General features: G+C 49.5%; 1 protein-coding gene across 1 annotated transcript in view; it reads left to right on the forward strand.

Moving 5' to 3' along the window:
- Positions 1-26,095, forward strand: part of Tmem132d (transmembrane protein 132D) — a 500,207-nt gene that overhangs the window by 216,852 nt on the left and 257,260 nt on the right. Inside the window, exon 3 of the mRNA XM_027952047.2 lies at positions 14,037-14,183. Coding sequence (XP_027807848.2) covers positions 14,037-14,183 — 147 coding nt within the window. The remainder of the gene's footprint in view (positions 1-14,036; positions 14,184-26,095) is intronic.

A 26,095-nucleotide genomic window follows, 5' to 3' on the forward strand; every position in this document is an offset into this window, starting at 1 on the left:
AAGCCAACAGCTACCGTTCCAAGGCCAGCCACAACCTGGATTAAAACAACAAAAAAGTCTTAATTATTTGTTTGAGTTGATGGTGGGGCTTCCTCACCCTCTGGTGGCCTTGAACTTCTCATGTGGTGGCTCCAAGCTCCCAAGGCAGGTACCACAAGAGGGGCAAGGAGGTTGATCCAGTGGTCACCACCTAGCTCCTGAGGCTCAGCACCACATCCACTCTGGCCACAAGCCTTTCCCTTCCTGGTGGGAGGAAGACCCCGAGGGAGGGACAGGAGGAGCGTGCCGCTGCGGTCACCTCTGGAAAGTGCACCAAGGCTGCAGAGCAGCAGGAGGACTTCGAGAGGACAAGGAGGCCGAGTGGGGAGGCAAGTCAATCAATGAAAATAGACAAGCTGTCCCCTGGTATTTATCAAGGTGTCTGTCTTCACTGCGGGTTCTCTTTAGTTTACAACCTGCTCTGCACTTAGCTTTCAGCCGGCCTCATTACTGCAGACTGGTAATGGCTGTGAAATTGTTACTTAAGTGTTGTGGAAAGTGCAACAGCTGGCTGCTGAGCAGTGGGCAGCACGTGGCCGCTAAGTGCCCTGTGTGGCCAGGGAGGCTTCCTGGAAGTGGGCAGAGCTCAGCTCTGAGGTGCTCACTGTCAGTTGGGAGGCTGGGGGCTGCGCAGGAGAGCCCGCCGGCAGGGGGCGTTGGAGAGAGGGTTGAGCAGGCGCTCCTAGATGGAGCCAGAGGAAGAATTCTCCCCTGCAGCCCCAGAACTTCCCCCAGCAGTGGATTTGAATATGAAAATAGAGGAAAAAATACCAGAATGGGATAAGAATTCATTTGTTAAAGTAAGAAGTGTTCTCTGTTTATTTTTTTTCTTCATCTAATGCTGAGAAATCTAGACATTTGCTTCTTTTCTGCTTAAAAAGTCAGCCTTTGCAGCCAGAGCTGGGTCAGTCTGTCCCCTGTCACCAGGCTGGGTAAATAGCCGCAGACCCTCACTCCAGCTTTTGGTGACGTGCTCATGGCCTACTGGGAAAAGAGCAGGGAAAGTTGTCCCTAAGAGACAGTAGAGTGCATGTCACGCTGCAGTAACAAGCAACCAGAGAGCTTGATGCCCCGAGGCCACCAGATTCTAGGTCTGTTGCGGCCTTCATTGGTCCCCAGCCAGGATCCAGGCAAATGAAGTCGGCTTCTAGAACATGCATTCAGCCCCTGGGTGCAGACCTCAAATTGTGCCTGACATCTTCACGCTTCTGTAGGTGGGATGCGTGTCCCTCCAGCTCACATTGGCCAGTCAGGTCACATGACCATACCAGTGGTCAAACATGCCCAGTATCAAAGGGGGAGGAGAAGCAAGTCCTGCCCTGTGCCTGGACGAGGTGGAGAGAGAATCCCCAGGGACAACACACTCAGGGTGATGCTCAATTCTTCAAGGGCCTCTTTCTCAGCGATCCCAACAGTTCACTCAGGTGATGAAGTGTCCAGGCTGGAAACCTCTGTCCAATCTTGGTTTTCATTTGCAAAATGAGAAAGGTGGTCACTGTCTGAAATAACATGCTATCTGAGCCTTTGGATGAGTGATGCATCTCTTAGCCTTAGGCATCCCTTCACTCAGGGTGGGACATCCACACCCCAAAGCCAGTTGCAGGCACATTGGCATGAGGGTGACCTAGATGTCTCTATGTACCAAGTCCCCATGAAAATTTGCCCAGAAACTCCACAGGGACAGGAAAGTGGGCCCACAACAGAGCGCATGAGAGCAGATCTCTTAGCTGTATGATCTTAAGCATGTTAATCATCTTCTCTGTGCCTCAGAGAAGTGGCTCTGTAACATGGGGGTAAAACTTCATAGCAGCTTTTTCAGAGTTACACAAGTTTTTAGACAAGACTTCTTTATGTGGTGTAATGATTTTTCATCCCCAGACACACTGTGGGAAGTGGTATTTCAACCTCACAGATTCAAGCTGACACATTCACCAACCTACTTGTCTGCCTCTTTCTTGTTAGAGAATGTCATATAGATTTTGATCAGGCACCATGTTTGGTTGGAAACTGCATCTGCAGGCTGCACATGGAGATCCCTGGACATGACCTTGCTGTGGGCTGAGCTGTGCCCTGCTGTGCTCTCATCCTTGCCCTGTGAATCTGACCTTATTTGCAGATTTACTTAAGATGAGGTCCCACTGGATTATAGAGTGGGCCCTAAAGCCAGTGTCTAGTATCTTCATAACAAGCCATGGGAAGACAGATATGGTGGGAGGAAGACCCCAGGAACCCAGAGAGAGGTGCTGAGGCCGCCACCAGTCAAGGGCCACCCCGTGTTGCTGGTGACCCTGGGAAGCAGGTTCTGCTCTGTGGTACTGCTAAAGACACTGCTTTTGCACTCTGGCCTCAAAATTGTGAGACAATCAATTTCTGAAGCCCTTAAGCTATCCAGTTTGTGGCCATTTGTTTCCATGGCGCTAGGAAGCTCATAGAGCAGCATAGATTCTAATTAGCATATCAATGCGCTGTATGAAAATAAGGGCCATAAGCTGCTTGCAAAGGCGTCTTTTCATAAGGCTTCAGAATTCTCCTTCAGTGCCACCTACCCTGTCCACAACTTGCTTCGCAAACCTAAATCCTGGCCTGGCCATGGGTCTCTCCGCTCACTCTGAGCAGAGGGGGCTGGACGCGTGGATTGACATGTACTCAAAATGGATGCAAGCTTTTACTGTCTAGGGAGCCGCCTATTTGGAATGGAAATCATCATAATTTTTCTCATTAAAATTAATAATATTACATTGAATATGTTTATTTAAATATATGTATATATTTAATAGAATTTCATTTAGCAGCAGGGTTTTAGGAATTAATTAAGGTTGTCAGTTGTCTCATCTAAGAAAGCATAAGTAGATGTTTTTTATAAACCCATGATTCACAATTGCAGGACCAAGCACGGGAGAGGCCAGGCCAATGAGAGTCCTAATCCAATTCAGGGGTCCCTGGGTACAAATGAACCCCCAGTTATCCCTACCACTGGTTGCAGCAGGAGGACCCAGCCAAGTCCCTGTCACACCTCACATCAGACGGCTGATGCCCAGCAGAGTAGCAGATGCCTGTGGCTGGGGCCTTTGCTCCCGCTCCTGGTGCCCTTCCCGGGGAGCAGCAGAGGCAGGGCTGAGAGATTCTGTCACCAGAGCAGCCACATGGAGTGCCTGGCCCAGGATAGACAACCCACCTGGGCCTGTGGTTGGCTTTGTTCCCACTCCACTGTGAAATGGGGGCTGCAAGAGAGGGAGACAGGAGGACGTCACCTTGCCCTACCCATCGTGATGAAGCTGCTGGGGACAGAGAGTGGCCCATCTCCTAGAAGCAGAGTGGAAGGGTGGTTGCCGGGGAATGAGGGAAAGAGGGGGCAGATACCAGTTGAGGGGTGTAAAGTTTCAGTTATGCAAGAAGAAGACCTACGTCTCTGTGCCCCAGCATTGTGTGGGCAGCTGACAATACTGTGTTGTGTGCTTAAAAAGTTGTCACCCAATAGATCTCACATCAAGTGTTTGTCTGCTTTGTGCTGCCATCTCAGCACACCTGAGACTGGGTCATGGATGTGAAGCAGACTCATTTCTTACAGTTCTGGATGGAGCTGGATGTCCAAGGTCCTGGGCTGCATCATCCCATGGAGGAAGGCAGGAGGGCAGGAGCCCAGGAAGGAGCCAGAGGAAGAGGGCTGAACACCCCCCTTTATCGGGAGCCCACTCCAGTGATAAGGAACCCACTGCCAAGATCATGACATTAAGCCTTTCCTGAGCACAGAGCCCTCCTGGCCCACCCACCTCCTAGAGGTCCCCTCTCAACGCTATTGTATTGGGTGTTGAATTTCTAACACAGGAACTTCAGGGGGCCTCAAACTCTAGAGTGCTCTTACCATAATGAAACAAGTAAATAAGAATAAAAAAAAAATTTAAAAATAATGCAAAATGATTGCAATAAAAATTATAAAGGGAGGCCCATAAGGAATGAAATCCTTCACTTAACATATATGATAGGCATACATTTCACTTGCTTCAGGCATGGTTGGATCAGGGCTCAATGCCAGCAGGGCTTGATTCCTTTGCCTTCCCACAGGCTCACTTCAAGCTCAGTTAATTTGTGGTGAAATCCTCGGATCCCACACCCCTCAAGGCTCCCGGCAGGTCAGGGATGAGGAAGGTGATGGGGTAGGGGGTCCTGGGAATTCCTGAGATTCATCAGTGTGACCCAATGACTGTGATCAGAAGAAGGAGAAGGCTGCTGGTCTGAGGTCATCCTTGCTGGGTACATGTAACCAAGGCCCAAGGAAGTGGAGTGACATCAAGGCAGACCATAGGCCACCACAGAGCTATGGTATCATAAAGAACACTGTGCAAGGCAGCAGGGTAGGCTTCTGACTGGGGGTCACATGGGTCCCCACACTTCCCCTGGTACCTCTTGAGGAGACCAGAGCTGGGACCACCATCCCATAACTGACCTGAGTGCTACAATGAAACACGTCCAGGGGGTGCTCTCTGGATCTGGAAGCTCCTTTACATGGCCCCCTGTGTGCCAACTATTTATGTTTCTTCTTTTCTTTCTTCTCTTTTTCTTCAAACTGAAAGCCTGCCTTTGAAAAGGTGCTCACAGAAACGGTTCTTGTTGAAATATGAGACACCCAGACACCCCTGGAAGAAAAGCAAAAGGAAGGAAATTGCCCCAACAGATATTAAAATATGTCAAAAGCTATGGGGTTTAAAACATTAGGAACTGGTGCTTGAGAAGGCAGACAGATCAATAAGAGCCAGCACAGAGGCCACATACAAGCCGTAAACATACAGATTTATTATGGATTAAGGACGGCATCTTAAATCAACGAGTACTGAACGGAGGGATCATCTAACAAATGGTCTGATGAGAACCGCACAGGGGAATAAAGTTCGATCTCTAGTTCACTTCTCAAACTACAGTGAATTCCAGAAGATTTCAGGGGTTGACCTCCATCAACATCAGCTTCCTAATAAACCACGAACGCAGGACAAATAGGACAACTGAGAAATGGACAGAGGATGTGAGAAAGCATTTAAGGAGAAATGAAATCAAATATAAACGTATGGGCAGACGCTCAGCACTACTCGTGCTTATGAAAATACTGTGCTCACTTATCAGACCCCAAAAGACCAAAAAGGCAAGAAAAAGCCCCTTTGAAGGCACCATAGTGTCTGTGAATGTGCAAATGGGCAGCATCTCCCCAAATGGCCATTTAGAGGTTCTGTAGCAATGGACCATATGCACGAAGGTGCCAGGATCTAAAAACGCTTATAGCTTGTGCACTATGTATATCCCAACAGTCCCGTAATGTATGCATGTAGCATGTGCGTGCTCTGCATGTACTATACACACATGTAATGCATGTACATTGTGTGTACCACATATACCATACCCATATGTAATAACATGTATGTGTGCACTACATATACACACTTGCAATAATACATTGTATGTGTGCTCTTTCTATATATACACACATATAATACATATACGTTGTATACGTGCACTATATGCACATACTATACACATGTATAATACATAGCAATCCAGTTTGTTAACCCTAGTACTGCTTTGTATTTAGGATTTTTCCCTCATTAAAGAAGTGTACTTGAGCCATTCCCCTGGAACTCTGGTGACCATTGGCAGGAGACAGCAGCAAGCGATTCCAGCACATGGGTGGGGAAATCAGAGGGTTGGGGCTCCTAACATTGAAGTTATGTCCTCTTCCAAACCCTGAAACCAGACGCATCTCACCCTGTGAATCGCTGTGCCCTGGGAATGAAGCAGCGTCCAGTGTTCTGAAGCCCTGGCAGCTGGGAAGGCCACCTGGTGCTGTTTCTCTGCAAACACGTGTCCTGCTCCCTGTGCTGACAGCATTGATGTGGCTCACTCTGATCACTCTGAGACCCACTGGCTCTCTCGGTCTGTCACTCAGATCTGCCATTGGAGCTCAAGATGGCGGCTGATTCTGCTGTTTCTTCAAACACATCAGGGCTCTGGCTGGTGATTGTTGTCCAGGTGAGGTGGAAAGAAGGTGAACGTTGGTTCAAATTACGAGGTGTCCAGGGTTCTGCGTAATGAGGGAAATAATGGTGATAACAATAGCCAAAACCTGAGTTCTGCCAGCGCTGGGCCGAGACCCCCTGCTGAGACCCCCTCAGGTCCAGCAGAATCAGACTCCTCTTCACATCTCTGCTGGTGAGTTCGATGACTGCGCAATGCGAAATTCAGTGACAAAGAGAGAAGGCCATTCCACTGTGATCATCCATGTGGGTGGCTCAGGCTGTGTGTCATTTAGTAGTTTAGCACCAATGACCTGTCCAGTCGGAAACAGTGATGGGGTGGTGTGGCCTCCTCTGCCCTCTCTCCTCCCCTGCAGCGTCCATTTCCTGGAAGCCCGTGTCGAGGGACGCAGGTCCCTATCGAGGTTGTGTCTTTCCGAATGAGAAACACTGGTGTTCCTGGAGTCACCTGTGCCCTGTGAGCCCCTCAACACTGCTCTCATGTGATAAGCAGGAACATATCAGCACATCATCCTGGACTGCTGGGCGGAGTCAGTGCCCAGCAGGAATGAGGAAAGTGTGCGTCCCCACTCCTGTGGGGCAAGGAGTAAACAGGATTTCAGAGACGTCTTTGTACGCTGTGCATCTTTCCCTTCTTCCTGCCCACGTGCTCCAGTGACTGGGGGTTTGCCTTCAGCAGGAATGTGGGTAGTAAAATACGGCCAGTGGTTGTAAGAGCAGCTGCCTACGCAGGGCTTGGTGCTCTCCTTGCTCCTCCTTCACAGACTTGTCCACATAGGCACCGTGTGAAAGTCTGTGTGTCCAAGTCTCTTGTGCTGCCTCTCCCCCAGACTCTCAGCACCATGGCGGGAGGATGCCCGCGTGATCTCATCTTAACTGTACCAGGCACAGGACTCTGTGGCGGGGATCAGTGAAGGAATAAGCAGCTGCAGCCACAGGAGTGGTGGGATCATGTGCTGCCAACCCTGCTTCAGGCCTCCGTAGACAGGGCTTCTGTCAGTGGGTGGCATGGCTCCCTCTGAAGCCTCCTGCTGTCCCTTTTCCCTGCAGGGAAAACTGACCCTTCCCGTGCACACAGCGTCAGGAGGAACCCAGCGCTCAGAAGACTGAAGATTGTGTGCAGGAAGCTTTTAGCTCCGGATGGCATTTAAAAGCCAGTGAGCACCTGTGGATGCTAGTAAAGTGAGTCACAGGTCAGTGGGGCAAAAAGGATGGGCTCATCTATGTCAGGAGGAACTGGGGATCCCCAGAGCCAGCAGCCAGCTTTGTGGGGGACAGCACACAGGCTCATGCCTTGGGCCCAGATGCAACGCACTGTGGCTTTAGCTTTACTCTCAGTCCTGGGCAGGATCCTGCTTATGTGCACGTGTAGACTGGATGTGTACGCAGAAGCCCTTGGGAGAATGATCACTAAATCATTGGCAGTTTAGGTTTAGAGTGGTGGGCGTTTGGGTGGTCTCTTCTCTTATGGCTTCAGGAGCATCCTTTGTTCCATCAACCCACCTGTTCACCCTGCCAACGTCCCCTAACACAACTCTCAGAAGTGATTGATGGAGTTCTGATCTCCCTCCAACATGGAAGATGATGGCCACTCCCAGTCTGAAGGCAGCCAGGACTGGGGGGGAGGGGGGGGCGCTGCTGCCCTGCAGAGGAGGCTTGTGCCCATGTTCTCAGCAGCTGCTCTTGGTGTGGGCTGTGCTTTCTAACAGATGGCATCCAGGCCCTTTAGTGTTCTGCTAGTCCACCCACCTCCATGCTGCGACAGGTGGGCCCTCTGAGAGACCTTGCCACTTCCCTGAGACCTCACCCTTTTCGGAGGCCAACTCTTCCTAAGCCACACCCTCTCGGAGGCCCCACCCTGAGGTCGGGCCCTCCCAAGGCCACGCCTACGACCTCCTGCCCAGGCAGCGGGCTTGAGGCTCCCCTGGCTGTGGAGGGGCACCTGGAGTGGCTCTTCCTCTTTCATCTCCCACAGACCCGCTGTCCGGCAGCTGGGCAGTGCCTCGGGTCCTAGTAGCAACTCACTGACAGCAGGCGGTCAGAACTAGTTGACTGCCTTAGTTGCACCTTGACCTCTACCCAGACATGGCAGTGCCCACTGATTCACCTGTGCTCCTGCAGACTTGAACCGGAAGCCGCAGTGCAGGGTCCGCTCTGCAGAGGGCCAGATGTACTTTATTTAGTCCACAGGGGAGAGGTCTTCATGCACCCTCTCCTTTCACCAGGGGTGTGTGCGCGAGAGTGTGCCCAGTGACTGACACGGCGAGGAGCAGCATCAGGATTTCTTAGTATGTTTATGGTTTTATCTGGATACTTTCATTTTCTACTTTTGTTATGCTTTGCAGCACACGTACTTTCAACAGGCCAAGTACAAAGTTTGTAAATACACAGGCCTCTATCAAAATAGTGTGCCAAAGTGTATTTACTGGTAGGGTGCACAATTAAAAAGTGGGCATCTGCGCTGGTAGATCGTGGCTTGCACTCATCTCAGTTCTCCCTTGTGGTCTAGCTGCCTGTGTGTGTTGCAGCAGTGCTGAGCCAGGACAAGGAGCCTTAGCAATGGTATTCAGGGACACAGAGAGGCCAGTGCTACACCAAGGCAGCAGGGGACACGGTCCAGCAGGACTGAAGTGACCTCTGAGCAAGTGTACTCATAGACTTGTTGGCCAAGGCCAAGACGCAGGCTGGGACTGAAATGGGCTCTGAAAATGAGTGACCTGTGACAAGCTATGATGCATGTGGATCTGGTAGCAAATGATATTGCCATAAAAATTTTTTTTTTCTGGTCAAGTAGAAATTAGAAGCCAAGATTGCAAATATAGTAATTCAGCTACTACATCTAAGAAAATGGGGCTTATTTTTTTTTCTTTGCCACAATTAATGACAGAAAATAAGTGAGGAGACAGAGAATAATTTTAGAAAGTTTTGTTGTAACCCCCAAAGGGTTTTTGCTTGACTTTGGACCATTGGGCAAACCATTTGCCCAATGTCTCCCTCAGTTGACCAGGAAGGATGCTGTTACCAAATCCTCAGTTGGTGTAGGTGGAGGATGGGCACTGTGTGTCACTGAATAGTGTTATTTTTTTAGATGTAAGGTCCCCAAAGGCTCATGTGTGAGACAATGCAAGAACATTCAGAGGTGAAAGGATTAGATTACGAGAGTTATAACCTGATCATTGCATTGATCCACTGAGGTGGCTTAACTGGGGCGTACTGCAGGAGGCAGGGTGTGGCTGGAGGAGGTGGGTTGGTGGGGGCTGTCTTTAGGGTTTCTGTTTTGTCCTGGTGAGTGGAGCTCGCTCTCTCCTGCTTCCTGGTTGCTGTGTCCTGAGCTGCTTTCCTCCACCACACCCTCCTGCTGTGATGTTGGGTTCAGAGCAACAGAGTGGGCTGATCATGGATAGAACCCCTGAATCCATGAGCCAAAACAAACCTTTCCTCCTCTAAATTGTTCTCGTCAGGTATTTTGGTCATAGTGATGGAAAAGCTCACTAAAACAAAACAAAACAAAATTCTCCTATGGCATGTAGGTCAGACGTGAGGGGAGTGACTGGCGTGGTCTACTGAAGACCAGGCCCTGGGAAAAAGGTGCCCATTGGCATCTCTGGGGAGAAGCTCACAGGCAGCCTTTCCTCCTGGAACTGGAGACACTTGGGATCTCTTCTTACCTTCCTTCTTCAAATTCCCTTGAAATATGTGGGGGTGGGGGTCATTGCTTAAGGGCAGCATAGCCAACTAATCTCTGCTTAGCCAAGAGCAGCCTCCCACACAGGTGATCTCAAGGTGGACTCACTGGCTGTGCCCACACGGTCCACCATGCTTCCAGCTCCACAGGAAGTGAATTTCTCATCTCCCACCAGCCGGGACCTGAGCAGCCTCTCTCCCCCCGGCCCTTCCACCATGGTGCTCTGCCTCACCTTGGGCCCCGAGCAAGGGGGTTGGCTGACCATGGACTGAATCTCTGAAATCATGAGCTCAAAGTAGACTTTTCCTCCTCTCAGTTGCTTTTGTCAGGGATTTTGGTTATAATGATGCAGGGGGTGACTAACATAGCCACCTGACCCCTTGATCCCTGAGCGACTGAGTGGAGCAGAGCGGCCCACTGACCTGAAATCCCAGGCATGCCTTTCCACAGAGGACAAGATCCCATTCCTCGCTTCTGAAGTGAGCAAACCTTGGGAGCACTGTCACAGCAGCTGAGCCTCCGCTTGTCATAGAATGGCAAATGGAAAGAGTCAGGCCTGGCTCATGTAAGGAGGGAGGGTGGAAAGCATCTCATTGGCTAAAGGACAGTGGACAAGCCAGGTTCAGAAACACTTGCATGTGTCAATCCTAGGGGACCAGAGAGAGAGAGGGAGGTGGAGCACAGGGGCGTCACGGGCCACAGTGCCGGATGGATTTCCTGCTCCTTTCTCTTCTGCTGCGTCTCTTTCTTATGATCAAATTCCAGGGAGACAGCTTTTGGTTGGGCTGGCTTGGGTCACCTGTCCACCTCTTGCCCAGGGTGAAGGCTTGAAGCCCCTGGAATGGCAATTTCATCATCGGGGTCCAGGTTGACAGAGGGCAAAACATGTAATAGGCTACTGCTACCTGGAATGGGAGGGGTGGGTCGGGCAGGGGCAAAAGTACCAATCATGCAATCCCTTCTATATCCAGGTTCCCAGCTGTTCCTGACTGTGTCAATCATATGCCTGGCTACTTGGGATAGTGTGTGTATGTTGCAGGCACACTATGTCCATAATATCAATATCATACTTAATATATGCTTGAGCTCATATGTATTCTGCACATAGAGTGGAGCTTCATTGTGCTTTATAAACATGGCATCCCCCCAACCCAAGCAGGGTGTGCTGTGGCAATCCACGCTGCATGTGAGAGCTTTGGGGAAAATTATGGCCTTCCCCCCATCACCATGGTAGATATATTATTAAATATAAATCTGCAGCAAAGCGTCTTCGGAAATCAAGTACTATGTTTATCTCTGTGTAATGAGGCTGTCAATGTAACCTGTATTTATTGAACCACAAGTAGGTTATAAAACTTCCATTAATGACTGTAAGTAACTCAGTTGTCATAAACAAAGAAGAAATTAGCATTTGGTTCAGACCCAGTGGAGCCAATCCGCATGAGCTCTAAGAACTGCTGTAACGTTCCAAACACTGCCACTTGCGGCTCTGAGATAAGTGTTTCAAAATTATTAACACCACGAAGCCGTGCTTGGTGAGCACTGGGGCTGGTTCCCTGAGGAGTGAGTTTCAGTAGCTGGCGTAGTTCATGATCAATAACTACCCGTGGTGCACGGACCCCTCTCCGGAAACCAGCCTTCGCCAGGTCACCCAAAGCACGCCCTGGCAACATGCCTTTTTTAGGATGATGTCCCGTACTTATGAATGGCAATTCCCACATCCTGCTCTAAATCTCAGAAAGAATTGGCTCTTAGAGACACTACCCTCCAGGAGAGCTCCAGGTAGCTACAACATAGTAATAGCCACAAATGTTGGTACTGTCCAGGTTAAATAAGCAGCCTGTCTCATCTCAAGAACTTGAAAACCTTTCATTGGAGAAACTTTATCCTAACCCCAAATGACCTACTGTAGAAATAAAATTTAAGAAAAAATATAAACCCATTATATGTCAGGAAAGTCCCATGTATTGATATCTCCCATGTAACAAAACGCTTGCCAAAAATCTGGCCAGTAACCTATTTGTTTCAAGCAAATGTGATTCAATAAAGTTCCAGGGCACAGTAATTGGAAAAGCCCTTAGAATTCATCTTGTTGTAATAGTCACTGTCCCCGTGAATTGAATTTTTTTTTTTTAACTAGCAAGTCTTCGTTGCCAACAATCTGACTGAGTTTCAGCAAATCAGGCATCATGACTCAGGGGCAAATCAGTGCACGTGCTTGAGACCCCACATCACCCCCAAGGTCAACAAGTTGTTAGGCTCACAGGACCCAACATCGAGTCACACTCACTGCGAAGAATTATTACCACGAGGGGATGCAAAGAATAATTTGCAGGGGGACAAGTCACAGAACTGAGTGCAGGGAGACCTGCAGCCAGCACCCAGCATCCTCTCCAGCTGCTGTCACAGAATGTCCTGCCGTGACAACACTGAGGGCTGTCCCCTCAGGAAGCTCACTTGAGCCTGGGAGTCAGGGCCCCACTGGGGACCATTCATCTATACACCCTGAGCCTGGAGTCAGGGCCCCACTGGGGACTGGTGGCCCATGTGCCCGGAGCCTGGGAATCAAGGCCACACTGGGGACTGGTCAGCGCGGGCTCCACTGTCTGCACATCTGAGCCCAGAGCCTTCACCATTACCAAGGAGGCCCTGGAGGGACTTCCTGGACCCTAGCTCCCAGGTGCCAGCCCTGCTGTGAGGAGGGGGCTGCCTCAGGTCTGCTGTGGGGAGCCTTTCCTGAAAGTGTCCTTAGTTGGGGGCAGTCATGTCTCAATTTTTCTGCAAGCTCCAATCCTGGGAGTGTCACCTTCTTTCAGCCTTGCCAGTCCCCCCTCCCCAGGAGCAGGGGCCTCACTTGCCTCCTCTTATGGTAACAGCCAGGGTTCAAGGTTCACGCCCTGCTGTCTGGAAACCTAGAGCATGGGGGCCAGTCCACCTTGGGCTGCCTCCTACTGGTCACCTCAGTGACCAGGCTTCCAAAATCTTTGTTTTCCACAAGGGACAAGAAAGAGAAGACACGTGGGAATCACGGTTTCTTCAAGCGCAGAGGCAGCTTAGGAATCCGGCAGCAGATGACTGTGGTATCCTGTCTCCATATGCTACTGTCGCATGCGCACTTTCCTTTGAGGTTTCTTAGGGAAGATTAGGAACATTTGAGGCCACCAGCTCTGGGCTCCCTTCTTCTCCTTCCTCCAGGGAACAGAGTCCCCGGTGCCTTGGAGGAATACTTGTGGGCACATCGCCTACCCTCCCTGGTCAGAGGGGGACATGGCCAATGTGCACTGTCAGGGGGCTCTAGGAAGTTTGCACTTGACTGAGGTGTGCCTAGACATCGGATGGCATGACCACACTGACCAAGGTTGTGTAGCAGACGGCATGAATGGAGTGGGGTCCACTAGCCCTGCACTGGTAAGCTCACTGGGAGGCAGCAGGCAGCAGGTGCCTGCAGGTCAGATCCTGCACCTGGCCATGGGTTCCCCTCTGCTTGGCAAAAATTAAACTGTTCCTGACTGTAGAGTGCATTTGTGAGATGGAAGGAAAAAAGCTCGTGGTGAACTTAGCTGTGCATCCAGGGTGTGGTAAGCCCTCCATAACTATGAGTGAGATGACGTGGTAGACAGGGCGATTATGGGGACCTCGATGGCAGCGGTGATGAGGACCTAGAAAGAGCAGAACCTGAGAAGCCCAGCAGACCTGTGCAGATAAGATCAGTGCCCACAGGTGCCTAGGGCCACCTGTGTTCCCTCCTGTCTCAGCTTTAGCATCCTATTGTGAACCTGAGCGCTGTTGGGGGAAATTAGTTGAAGGAGAAGTGTTCCTTCCTCACTTGCTGGTACACGGCGGGGGGGGGGGGGCGCTCTCAGGGAAGGTGTATCCTTATTAGAACCTGTACTTTTGCATGCTTAGCTCATTTCCTGTTTCCACTTAGTTTTCCCAATGTAAAGGTTTTCAGGCAGGCATGTATGTGTGCATGTGTGTGTGCGTGTGGTGTGCATGTGTGTGCACGCGCCCATGGTGTTTTAATTAAAGGCATAAAGCAGCAGGAAGATCCTCTGTTTCCCTCTGTGTCTGGTTTGATCTAGGCCAGTGTACTACCACAGCTCCTTTATTAAAGTTAGGGGTATCTGGGAAGAACAGGGGGGCAGGAAGAGGTGGCAAACTCGAATTTAACTGCTACTGTTCCTGAGCTCCGACCTTCAAGGTGGCAGCGTGTGAATGAGCTCATGGCCTGCTCCCATCAGCAGGATCCAGGACCCCAGAGCGTCTCAGACATGGCTTCCTGTCTTCAACAGGGCAAAGGTGAAGAAGGGTGTGAACATCGTGGGCGTGCGAGCCAGCAGCCCTTCCATCTGGGATGTCCAGGAGAGCGCAGAGTACACGGGGAGGTACGCACCAGCTGTCATCATCTGTCAGAAGAAGTCTGGCGGCTCAGAAAACAGGTGAGTCACACCCGGGCTTCAACCTGTGTCCATCTACTGTGGTGGTGATGGCGGCCTTTCCCCACAATCGCTGAGTGCTGTCTGCATGGCGGCTGTGTTCGGTGGGTTGTTATTAGTGCCTGCAGCAGGACGGACGGATTCCTTCAGCTGGGAACAATGCGCTCTAATTCACAGTGGACCTGTCAAACCACAGCACAGCTCTGGCACCTGTGAGGACTACTCCACGCAGGTGGAGTGATCTGCAGACCAGGCTGCACTTCCCCATGACCTCCTGCTAGCTCACAGCATTAGGTGAGCCTAGAGTCTGGGCATCTTGCAACATGGCCCATTTTGCAAGTGTCAAAGGCCAGAGTGCAATCCTCCCTGTGCACGGGGAGCCTCCCACATTGCCCAGTGTGATGGTGTTTGTGTGCAGGCATATTCTGATGGATCAGGGAACTATTGGCTGTGGAATTACAGGGAATTGTGAATCACTCTGGGGAGAAATTAAAACCCGAATCTGTCTCTGATACCCACCAAATTAGAAACAATCAGTTCACAGCTGGGCAGAGAGAGACTTGGAGACTCGGTAATTTCTGATTTATTCCACTTTCCTAGAATCTCATTGTGGCTCTGGAGAATTCCTAGTCTGGTCACATTTTTGTCACTTTTAGGTTTCTTTTTTGCTTTTCATATTGCTGAAAATCTGAACAATAATGAAAAGAGGAATCTGGGTATGTAGGCCATTATTTCTGGAATGAAGTTTTAAACTTCATAGCTCCATGTTTGGAAAATGTATTCATTTCCCATTATTTATTATAATACAGAGGTAATGAATCTCTGTTGATAGTTATTACTTTTTTTTCCGTGGTTCATTACCAAGGAGCATTGGAACCCAATTCGGGGGTGATTCGATTTGAATTCCCTTCTGTGCCCTTTGCTCAATGTGGGAGCTGAGAATCTGGGTCGTCTGCAGCGATAGCTTGTCCTCTTCCTCTTGTGGCCAGTATTTGAAGATGTTTCTTTCCCCCTGAAGATTCACTTGTGGAGCCAATGAGAGGAGAAAGAGGAAATGTGTATTTGAGTTTTGAGTTCCTTCCTGGTGTTTATGCAGTTATAGTGGCTACATGGGTGGGTTGGATGACCCCACACATGTGCATGGTTAGTGCCCGCAGCTTGCCGTGGGACACGAGGTACTCTCTCTGCAGAAGGTCTTCTTTGTGTTGAGCAGCTGCAAAAATTAGGACATATGGATAGATGGATGAAAAAATGGGTAGACTGATAGATGAATGGATAGATGGATGGATGGATGGATGGATGGATGGATAATGGATGGATAATTTGTTCTTTACCAGAAGAGGAAGGTAAGTTTGGGGGAAAGGGTCTCAATCCATGCTCTTTTATTTTTTATTGTGATCTCTTTTTGCCATCTACTGTCTTGAGTTATTAGAATTAGCATTTGTAATGTTTTCTATAAGTTGTGAAAGGATTTGAACCATTACTAAGCATTTTTTAAACTTGACTTTTTGATTATAATTGAATCTCTCTCGGGCACAGAGGGGAAGACTAGAACCCTCTGAGGGTGGAGGGTGGCAGCTACAATGGAGGTGAAACTGCTTTTCTGTGGATTTCCAGATTCTCATCTTCTAAATGCACATGGATTTGCTGTCTCTGGCTCTTCTTTCATCCGAGTCAGTGTCTTCTCTGAGAGACAAGGCCCTGGTGGGACATTCAGGTGCCTCCAGAGGCTTGGTATCCCTGTACCATCTGCCTAGGGAAACTTCTTCATCCCTCACCATTTCCAATGCCAGGATTGGAAACTTGACCTCAGAGCAGGAAATAGAAAAAGCAAGTTTGTACACACACGTATGATTGTATGTGTAGTGCCTTCTGTGTATGTACTCAGAAAAGGTATCATGTGTGCACATAGATATGGCCACATCCATCTAAACATGTTCCTACATGCACATGTTGTATGTGACATGTAAGTCACATGACATACTTGCTGAGGGACACATTGCATTACATCCAGCAGGCATTGCTTGATGAGGGAACTCTAAGCTGGAAGCTCTTTGGGTTTAGGAATCAAGGCTGGTTTGCAGCTGGGTGCCAAGCCTTATGGCATGTTGGGTACACAAAGGGCTGTCTATAAATGTTCGTTGAAGAAGTGTTGGAGGGAGACCATGTCTCTGTTAGTGTGTGCAGTGGGATAACATCTGTGCACACCTGTACTGAACGGCCTCTAATCTACCTGTTTGAAATAGGAAGGTGTCTAGAGCACATGCATTAAGACTCTATCCGGGCTCTGTTGTGAGCAGACAGTGTCCTGAAAGGGACGCGCAATAGGCTGCCCCTCCTGAGGAGCAAGCCGGAAGCTGGGGAAGGCTGGTGGGTAATGACTGTCTGCAGGAAGCCATGGGGCTGCTGAGGATTTTGCTATTTCATAAAACATACAGGATGAAAATGGAGACTTTGAATACATTGATTGATACGTTCACCGGTTGTCCTCACTTGGAACTTCTCAGCTATAGATAATTCCATGAGGGAAGCCTTGCACCATGACAGCCAGGGGCCAAGGGCAGGGAGGAGACACTCTTTCCGCTGGGAAGCGCATCATCCAGGGACTGTTTTAACTGCAGGAACTGCTTGGCCCCGGGAACTGCTTGGCTCTCTAGGTCCTTTAACTTTCCTGCCTGCTTTGCTGTTCTTCTTAGTGGCAGCGTGGTCACTGGGATGCACAGGAAGCTCTGTATTGTGATAATCCACTGCGGATCAGGGAGTCGCGTTAATGAAGTTAAGTCCCTGTGGCAGGTGTAATTTTGTGGATTAAGGAGACACTTTAATGGAAGTGACAAGTTCTGCAGATTCTTATCTGCACTGCAACATACCTTCCCTGTTTGAAGACGCGGGCTGTGGGCCTCTCATCCTAACAGGACTGATGTGAATGTTATCGCAGCGCTCAGATCTGTCTTGACTAAGCAGCACTGGCTCCCATTCTGGAAAAGAAGCAGATAATCATTATACTCTGTCCCTCGAATCCCATGGTGCCTCTCAGACTCTTGCTCATCCTGACCCTGCCTCTGCTCAGGTGATAGGTCACGAGGCATCCGGGTTTTGCATGGTCTTAAACACAAGTGTCTCCCAGGCTCACCCACAGCAGATCTTGGGTGACGTCAGGTGGCACACAGACCTGAAAAGTGACAGAAGCTTATGCTCAGTCCCTAGCAAGGCTGTGGAGTGGAGGAAATCCATCTCCCCCAGAGTACCATATGTCTCCAAAGCCTCCGTTCCTTGCAGATAGCTTGCAGACAGGAGGACTGAACAGCTACAGTTTAATCTCTCTCTCTAATCGTCATCTGCCTATTCCAGGCAGTACTGACTTTCCATTTACTGTAGGTAATGTGCTTTGTTTTAAAACAAATGTGTTTTAAGTAATAGAATGAGCTGTCGTAAATAAAAAGTAATTGATATTTAAACGGTATTTCAGATCTGGCCAGATAGGATTGAAATCTTGACTATATAATGTTAGGATGACTAGCCATGCTAAACAAGCCTCAAACTATATTTGTCAAGATCATTTAGGATCATTTGTTTAATTTTTTTAAAAACCCAATAAGAATGGCATAAATAAGATAGAAATTTCTCTTTCACATAAAAGAAGCCACAACACAGGCGGGCCAGGGCTGGTAAAGCGGATCCCAGGTACCCTTAGGGTCCCAGGCACCTGATGTGCTAAGGCATGGCTGACATCCTCATAGATAAGACGGCCGTGAGGGCACCAGTCATCGCATCTGCATTGCAGGCCAAAGAAAAGTGACTAGAAAGGTCTTTATGGGGACAACTCTTCCTAAATGACCTTCCTGCTGACCCCCGTTTTCTCTTATTCCTCATTGGTCAGAATGTGACCACCTTTCTACACCCGACTGCAGAAGGACTTGGGAAACCACTTGTGCAGGCTGTGAGCCCAATTCAGAACCAGCGTCCTGCCCCGCAGACAAAAGACTGACGGGACATGCTGGGAAGCCACCAAGGTCTGTTTCAGCAACCTGTAGGGACCAAAGACAGCAGGGTTGCTATAGGAAGATGGAGGAGTGTTGGCAGTACCTCGGACGGCCTCCCGCTCCCAGGTTCCCATGGAAACCCGCATTAGCTGGCACTGGAACCGCAGAGGAGTGTTTGTGGAGGTGCCAACGCAGGGGAGATAAGTCATCTTAGCTGTGCCTTTGTGATCCACAGGACCTGAGTGTGGGCGGGGACCTGGGCATGGGATTAGGACCATCTCCTAACACAGGCAGTGGGAGGAGCCGCTGGTGGCCGCGAGCCTGTCCGAGCCAGCAGGTCTCCATCTGCACAGGTCCCCGGGGACCCCAGTGCACCTCGAGGCCAGCTCCTGGCAAGACCCAGAGACAGATGGCGATTTCCCCATGAGAAATAAGTTGGAAAACCTCACAACCTCATAGTCAAAGGCAGGGATTCCTGTGTGAACTAGAGAAGATTTTAGAACCTTGTCCGTCTCTCAGATTCAGACTAAGCCATGTTCCTTCAAGGGTCGCCTGCAGTCAGCTGCAGCAGCGCTGGAGATGGGAATGGAGGTGAGAAGCTGGGCCGCCCTGGCTGCTGGATTTGCTACTACAGAAAACCAGGTCAGAGTTGTGGAATGGAAACTGGAGGAGAAGGAGAAGCTTGAAAAAGAAGATGAAGAAGAAAGTTAGAGAGGTCAGTCCCTGGGCCCGCTGGACAAGATGCGAGGAGAGCAAAGGAGCAACAGCAGGAAGGACTGGACGTGACAGCACTACCGGAGGCCCTGCAGTCCCACTAGCCAGCACACACAGAGGCCTGCAGGCAAGCATCCCCACAGAGTGTGTGCACACAGATATGCCTGAAGCTCTCGCCACAATGACCAGGAGGTGCATATGACCCCTGCCTGAAGGACACAGCAGTGACCATAGGATGGAGTATTAGGCAGCAGTTAAAAGGTAGAAGCATGGATCTTGCTCAACACAGAGGGCCTTGAAGATGCACCACGTGCATTAAACCAGACACAAAGGACCATGCATGCACGATTCTGTCTAGATGACACGTCTGGAATAGACAGAATCACAGAGATGGAGACAGATGTGACCGCTGAGGGATGTGGGCTTTCTTTGGGGGAAATAAAAATACTCTAAGATCAGATAATGGTGATGGACACACAACTCCCAACAAACTGAAATCCATGAATTATGCACTTTAAGTTGGTGACTTTTCCCGCACGCAACATGACTTACATCTTCAAGCCAGGATAACAAAGCACTTGATTACAAAAGGGATGGCTGGGTGGTACCAGTGTTGCTGATAAAATAACCCCAGGGCAGGGCAGTGGCCAAGGCGTGGGTGCAAATGCTGAGGATGTCAACCCCGAGTGGCAGTGTTAGCTGAGGATCTTGTCTCTTTTTGTTAGCTCACTGTGTGTCTTTGAAAATTTCCTTAGTAAGCAGGGATTGTTTTTGAGTTAGAAAAAGATGAGCTATGGAAAACTGAAAAAAAAAAAAAAAATTAAAAAGTTGCCATGCACCGTGGCCGTGGGAATGGTTTCTGGGGGTTCTGAGCATTCGTGTTTTGATAGCTGATTGGAAGATGGGAGGGGAGACTGGGCTGGGTCATGCTGGCTCCGTCTGGTGGCTCGCCCAGATCTGAAGCCAGAGAGCTGGACCTCTTTTCGTCTTAGGCAAGAATTGCTTATAATGGAGGCATTACTGGTCACTCAAACACACTCGGCTGCTGGAGAAGATAGTCTCCACGATTTCTGTCCACTGCTGCTCAAGTGCTGCTGGATGGCAGGCTGGGAGTGGGAAGTGAAGGTCCCCAGGGTTTCTTTTCCTAATTATCATAAGTCTCTGTTTAGAGATCCCTTTCTAGCGACCTGTCAAGACACTGCAACCCTTTTGACATCCAGAAAGCAAAAACCCAACCCAGAAACAAGCCTGAATCAGTGCCTCAAGCTGTCCGGTGGCTTGTCTTTCCTCGTGGGCAACTGTGGCCTTTCGATCCCTTCAACAGCCGCAGTGTCCTCGTCACTGGGCTATCAAGAATACACTTGCTCTATGGTGGTGGGGATTTCTTGAAGGAGAGGACATGCGTGTGGACTGAGACTCAGGGAATCTAGAGCTTGTTCTCACATTTCTTCTGCTCACCCCAGGGCAGGCCGGCAGGTCAGCAGAGGGACACTCCGGGGCCTCTCTGGCTGCCTCAAGAAGAGCATCCTTCCTGCTCTGTCAGAAACCAAGTGCATCACATGCACACGCTGTGAACCAGTGCAGAGCACCCGAGAGGACCTGGCACTTCCCCTGGGCTGTGAGCCTGCCTGTGCGCTGTGAGCCGTGCTCACTCCTGAGCCCTCATGGACCGTGGTGGTTGATGCTTCTGTCTTCAGGGTTTAAATTGAACCCCCATGGTATGAGGGCCCTTGATGGATGGGCGGCGTTTCCCCGTGTGTTGGAACTCAGAAGCTGCCGGAGCCCTTCCTTTGAGCCCTGTTGGCATAACGTCTACCTCAGGGGCACAGCAATCTGAGGGTTATTCCCTTTTCTTATTTATATTGGCCAAAAAGGAGATGAAAATAATAATAACATTTTTTCTGAGGATGTGGGAGAACAGCTTTCTTAGACACTGCTGGAGGAATTGTAAGATGCGTTGCCCACTGTGACGATGTATTTGTCATTATCTGGCTAATGAAATCGAAAACGTGCCTCCATATGGCCCTGCGACTGCAGTTCTGGGGACATCTGCTCCAGATAAATGCCCAGCCGTGGCTGTAGGGGGCATGTACGTGGGTGTTCCTTGTAGCATTTTTTTAAAAACGCCCAACAGTAGAAACCAACCTAAGCGTCCCTTAGGAGATGAATTGGTTTTAAAAAAGGTTCATCTGTGAGCCTTATGCACCACGGTGGAGAACAACTTGCCTCTCTGAGCGTCCACATTACCTTGACCTGAGAGTGGGACTCTGAGCAGAGGGCGGGGAAAACTCCAATAAGAACATGGACAGCGTGACCACTCACACAGCTACTTAAAGAGCCCCACAGAAACGTGCCACTTCAGAGAGAAGCACTGAATGAATGCAGGGGAGGGGAGGGGAGGCGAGGCCTTCCTGGGGAGTCCAGCCCGGGAAACACAGCGTCAGATGCAGGATGCTCTGGGCGTGGCAAGGACAGAACCGTGGGTCTTGTGCAGGTGGCCCTGAGTCTGCCCCTCCGTGCAAGCTGTAGGCACTGGCTCCTCTGGGAGCAGAGCCCCAGCAACACACACCGAAGTGGCACTCCAGCTAAGGGGAGTTAAGAGCCCAGCTCTCTGTGGAATTATGCCCCAGCCTGGGCTATTCACCCCTCCCTGACGCTCGATCAAGCCCGTTCCTCAGCCACACCGGGGAGTGTGCCGCTTGCCTTAATTTACCCTTGCTCCACTTTTATTACATCCATATATTTGCTATTTAATAGCTCCCATTTCCAAGTAGGGAAACCAATCTAGAATTAAATTATTTAACATCCCCGTTCCATGGGAAACAGCAGTGAATTACTGCTGCGGGTCTTTGTGGGGAAACTGCTGTTGGTGTTGGACGGGATCTGCGGAACACCCTGAGACGGAAACATGGGCTTCTTTTTCGGCTGGAGCTTCAAATGCAGCATAAGTAATAACCCAATAGCAGCAATGATTCTATTAGGCTGCTTGCTGGTGCTTCACGGAGGCACCCGCACGCAGGAGGTCGCCGCTAATATTGGGTTGCTGTGGGGTTGTCACTGAGCAGAGATGACAAACCTGCTATTGCTTCAAGGAAAGAAAAAAAACTTGTCATTCATTGGAATCACGAAAGCTGTCCGGGGTGGCAGAAGCTTCCAGCATGACACTCAGTGTTCTACGTTTAACGGCATCTGTGCTGCTGTTCTTTCTCATGCATGTTTCTGAACTTGAACTTTGGAGTGTGTGTCGGACGGGGAAGGGGGTCTCTCATAGGCACAGACCTTCATGGCCCTTTTAAGGGTGGAAATCTTCAGCAACCACACTATAGAGAAAAAAATACATCAATATCCACATGTGTGCCCTGTCAATATCTACGTGTGCATGTCTATAGACCTACCTCTGTTTTCCCATAGCCTACCTATAGGTCATCCATATGGTTCAGGTAAAATGCATGCACCGTACAAAACATGAGCATATTCTTTTATGTGCTGAGGGTTGGGAAGATCTGTAGTCACAGGGGTTCTGAAGTGTTCCTTGTAAAGAGGTGGGTTCACTGTGCTCCGCCTGAGCACCGCAGCTGTTTCTCAGGGAGGGGACATGTGCTTGGCTTAGGTGGGTCCCTTTGGTGGTTTGGGGCTCCCCAGAACTTCAGGTGAGCCTCTGTGCTCTGAGCTTCCTGATAAATGCTGGGCTGGCCCTGGTTTTCTGGTGGCCCAGCTTGATGGAGCAGATGGTGTGTTTGGGGGATCTGTTCTTGACGGTCTGGGGAGCAGCTTGGAGGATAATGGTGTTTTATGGAACATTAGAGAAAGAAACAAAAGAAAGATCATAGGATCCATCCCGAGAGGCCTTACTTACCATCCCACTGTGAAAAATACCATCTCGCTTTGAATGTTCTAGAAATTTCATTGTGACTGTTCCCTTGGACAGTCTTGCCTACCTTATTGTTTACATACAGAGGTTGGGACTTAAGTCAGCTCTTCAAGAGGTTTTCTTCTGACAGCTTTCAACATCCAGACATGAGCCAGCAGGTTGGAGCGGGTCCCTGGGACTTCTGAGTCTTTTAACCCTGTTCAATGTAACACCCGCCGGAGAATCCAGCCATGAGGGCAGGGACTTTGTTTGCCTACCCAGAGCCTTTTCTTTAGCTCTGAGTACAAAATGCACAACCTTGCAATTACCTGGGTCTCAGCTCACACTCAGGGAGAACAGGAGGTGTGCTCAGGGGCTCACCTTCACTGCAGTCCAGTTCTCCAACACCTCTGCCCCAGAACCGCTCTCCTTTGGCCCCTTTGTACGGAATTCCTGTTTCTATCCCAATTCCAGGCAAGCGTGGCCTCTTTTCTGTCAATATAATTTTGCCTTTTCCATGATAGCCCCAAATGGGAAACTCCCCAGTGTCCGTCACCTGCTGAGAGCATAAACAACTGTGGCATATTCAAGCCCTGGAGGCTGCTCAGAATTGAAAAGGAGCAGGCCTGTGGTTCATAAAATCACAGAAAAGCCTCAAAAGCATTGTGCTGAGCCACAGAAGCCAGCTTCTCATGATGGCATGGCTCAGGGCTGCGTTTTCCTGGTTCCCAGATCTCATTCTGAGTCAACTGGTTTTCACTTCCCACAGGGATCCACTGAGTTATTGAGCACCTGGCTACTTCCATTTCATTTTTTTCTGAGTCACCCATTTATTTTCCTTTTTAAAATGTAACCTTACTCTTCTGCAAGTTTTAAAAACTTTTTCTAAAAGGAACCCTTAGCTTCAGTTTAAATGCTTTGTGATCAGTGGCAGGAGAAGTGGTCCATTAGCCAGCCATCCTAATTATAGGTGGCAGTAAGAGCTTTTTCATCTCACTGTTTTGAAGAGGTTTGTTTCTTTAAACTAAAGATTCCAATCAGTAAATGCAGACGGCTCTGGGTACTTAATCTTTGTCTTATAGGCAGACCCAGTTTTTCTGCTGTGGAATTAAGAGGCTGGGATGACTTCGCTGCCCATGGCAAAGCCGGTGACCTCTTTTGCTGTAATGTGAATGCTAAAATACCCTGGAGAAAACGAGTTTCTCCTTTGTGGACAGAATACCAATAGAAGATGTAATTGTATCAGGATCGATTTTGAAATGTGCAGAGAAACTCAGCTGAGACTGTGCGTAAGAGTCCTCCTCTTGGCTCAGTGGACATCGGGTCTGGGGCTTCTTTGTCTGCAGCCACTTAGCATTGTCCCTGCACAATGTCTGTGCCTGGGGGACTTGCTAAGTGCATTCTGAATACCCTCATGGAGGCACATGATGCGTGTGAGCTGGAGCAGCATTTTATTTCATTTGTAGGTCCTTCTTGTAACAGATCCGCAGAGAGAAAACCTGCATGGAGCCATTGAAGGAAAGGGGACCCCATGTGTTCCTGTGGTGGCCACATGAGAGGATGATTGAGAAGTGAAGATGTGTTTCAATATATGTAGCCTTATGGTGTGCACATCGATTTCCTGGAATCTTCAAAAGATGGAGGTTTTACGGAATGCAAATGGCTGGGATTGGTCTAGGTCTCCCAGAGCTCTGACAGTAGCATGCTTTCATGGTGTTGACTGTATCGACATCAAGATCACCTGTTCCTTTAAGTCCTTTGACATTTGGATGCAAGTAAAAGGGAATTCATTTATTCACAAAACTAAAGAATAGGTTGCTCTGGATTCAGTTAACTGCAGAAATCATACAATGGAGGAGATTACTTTCATGGAGTTGCAGGTTGAGTCTCCTGAGGGCAGGTGGCACCTGTGGGGCAGCAGCGGGTCAGTAGGTCTGCCCAGACTGAAGTCCTGTGCTTCATACTGAGTTTTGGGGAGGTGGAGGGTTGGGTCAAGGGCAAGTGTGTTAGGTGCTTTACTGTGTTGAAAATAACTATGACTTGACTCACCCCAAAAATGCCAGCAGAGGTGTTCCCACCAGGGACTTCCCCAAACTGTCCCTGGGTGGGGGCCAGTTGGGGTCCCAAAGACAGAAGCACCGAACAGCAGGGTGACCAGCCTGAGGCAATTCTCAGGAACACTTATATGGAGGGTGCTTTGGGGACTTCAGGGAGCTGCCCAGGTGTCCTGGGTGAGAGGGCTGGGTGCAGTCACTGTGACTGATTAGGAACCTTGGCTCAGGGCTGGGTCTCGTTTATGCATTTCAGCAACATGTGTGGTCTGTTAGAGCTAGGGCAACAACCTGACAGCTTCATCAGTTGGGACAGCCACCTGGCATCATCTACACCCTGGCAGGGGTCCAAGACTGCAGGGGAAAGCATGTGGCCTGCCCAGTGACCACTGGTCAAGCCACTCTGCTCTCTGAGCCAGACAAAGAAGCAGGTTGCTGGGGCCTGCGGTTATGAATGTCTATTGGTCGAAACACGCCCAGCAAGTGGGGGGGGGCCTCAGGGGAGAGGTGCCCACCTTATCTATCTATCGATCGTCATCTATCTATCCACCTACCTACCTAAGTACCTGCCCCCCCTCCCTACCTATCTCTTACATTCCTAGAACCCCTAACAACTTGCAGACTGCTTTGCACCTGCAAATCTGTGTTTCCTCCCAGTTGCTCATGGTGGCCTCTGAAACAAGGGCCCTTACTTTTTGGTGCCCTGGATTTCAACAACAGTTCTGGGTTGCCTGTGAATCTTTTCTCAAAATAATGTTTTTAATTTCATAAAACACAATTCGTAGACTGAGGAATTCTAATATATTGAAATGCAGTGTTCAAAATATATTGAAAATTGAGACATGGTGTGTTCTACTGCAGCCTGAATGAAACCTTGGAAACATGTCCCCTGTGTGTCAGGGGACGGGTGATGGGAAACGCCTGTTACCGAGCAGCGTGGTACAGAGACCCCCGTGGCTTCCTGGGTGAAAAGTCACCATCCCCACAGCCCTGGCCGTGACATTCATTTTTGAAGGATGTGCTGGTTTCAATTTGAGGCTAAAGAAAATAAGGATGCGTTTTTTTTCTCATACAAGTTCATAGACCCCCTGATTCTAAATCTGTACATGCCATATTAGTAACCTTTCCCTTAAAGAAGCCCCGGTGTCTTAAACTGGGGTGAAACATACAATAAAGCAATCACATCTTTACCACGTGGAAGCCTAAGCTTTCTGAGGCCACAGCTGAGAGTGTCAATGTGTTAAAGCTTCATGAATGTAACCGTAAACAGCAGGAAACTCCACAGAACTTCCTGTGCCAAAGAGCAGTAAGTCTTGC

This window comes from Marmota flaviventris, chromosome 1 (genome assembly GCF_047511675.1).
Source record: "Marmota flaviventris isolate mMarFla1 chromosome 1, mMarFla1.hap1, whole genome shotgun sequence".
Classification (NCBI taxonomy): domain Eukaryota; kingdom Metazoa; phylum Chordata; class Mammalia; order Rodentia; family Sciuridae; genus Marmota; species Marmota flaviventris.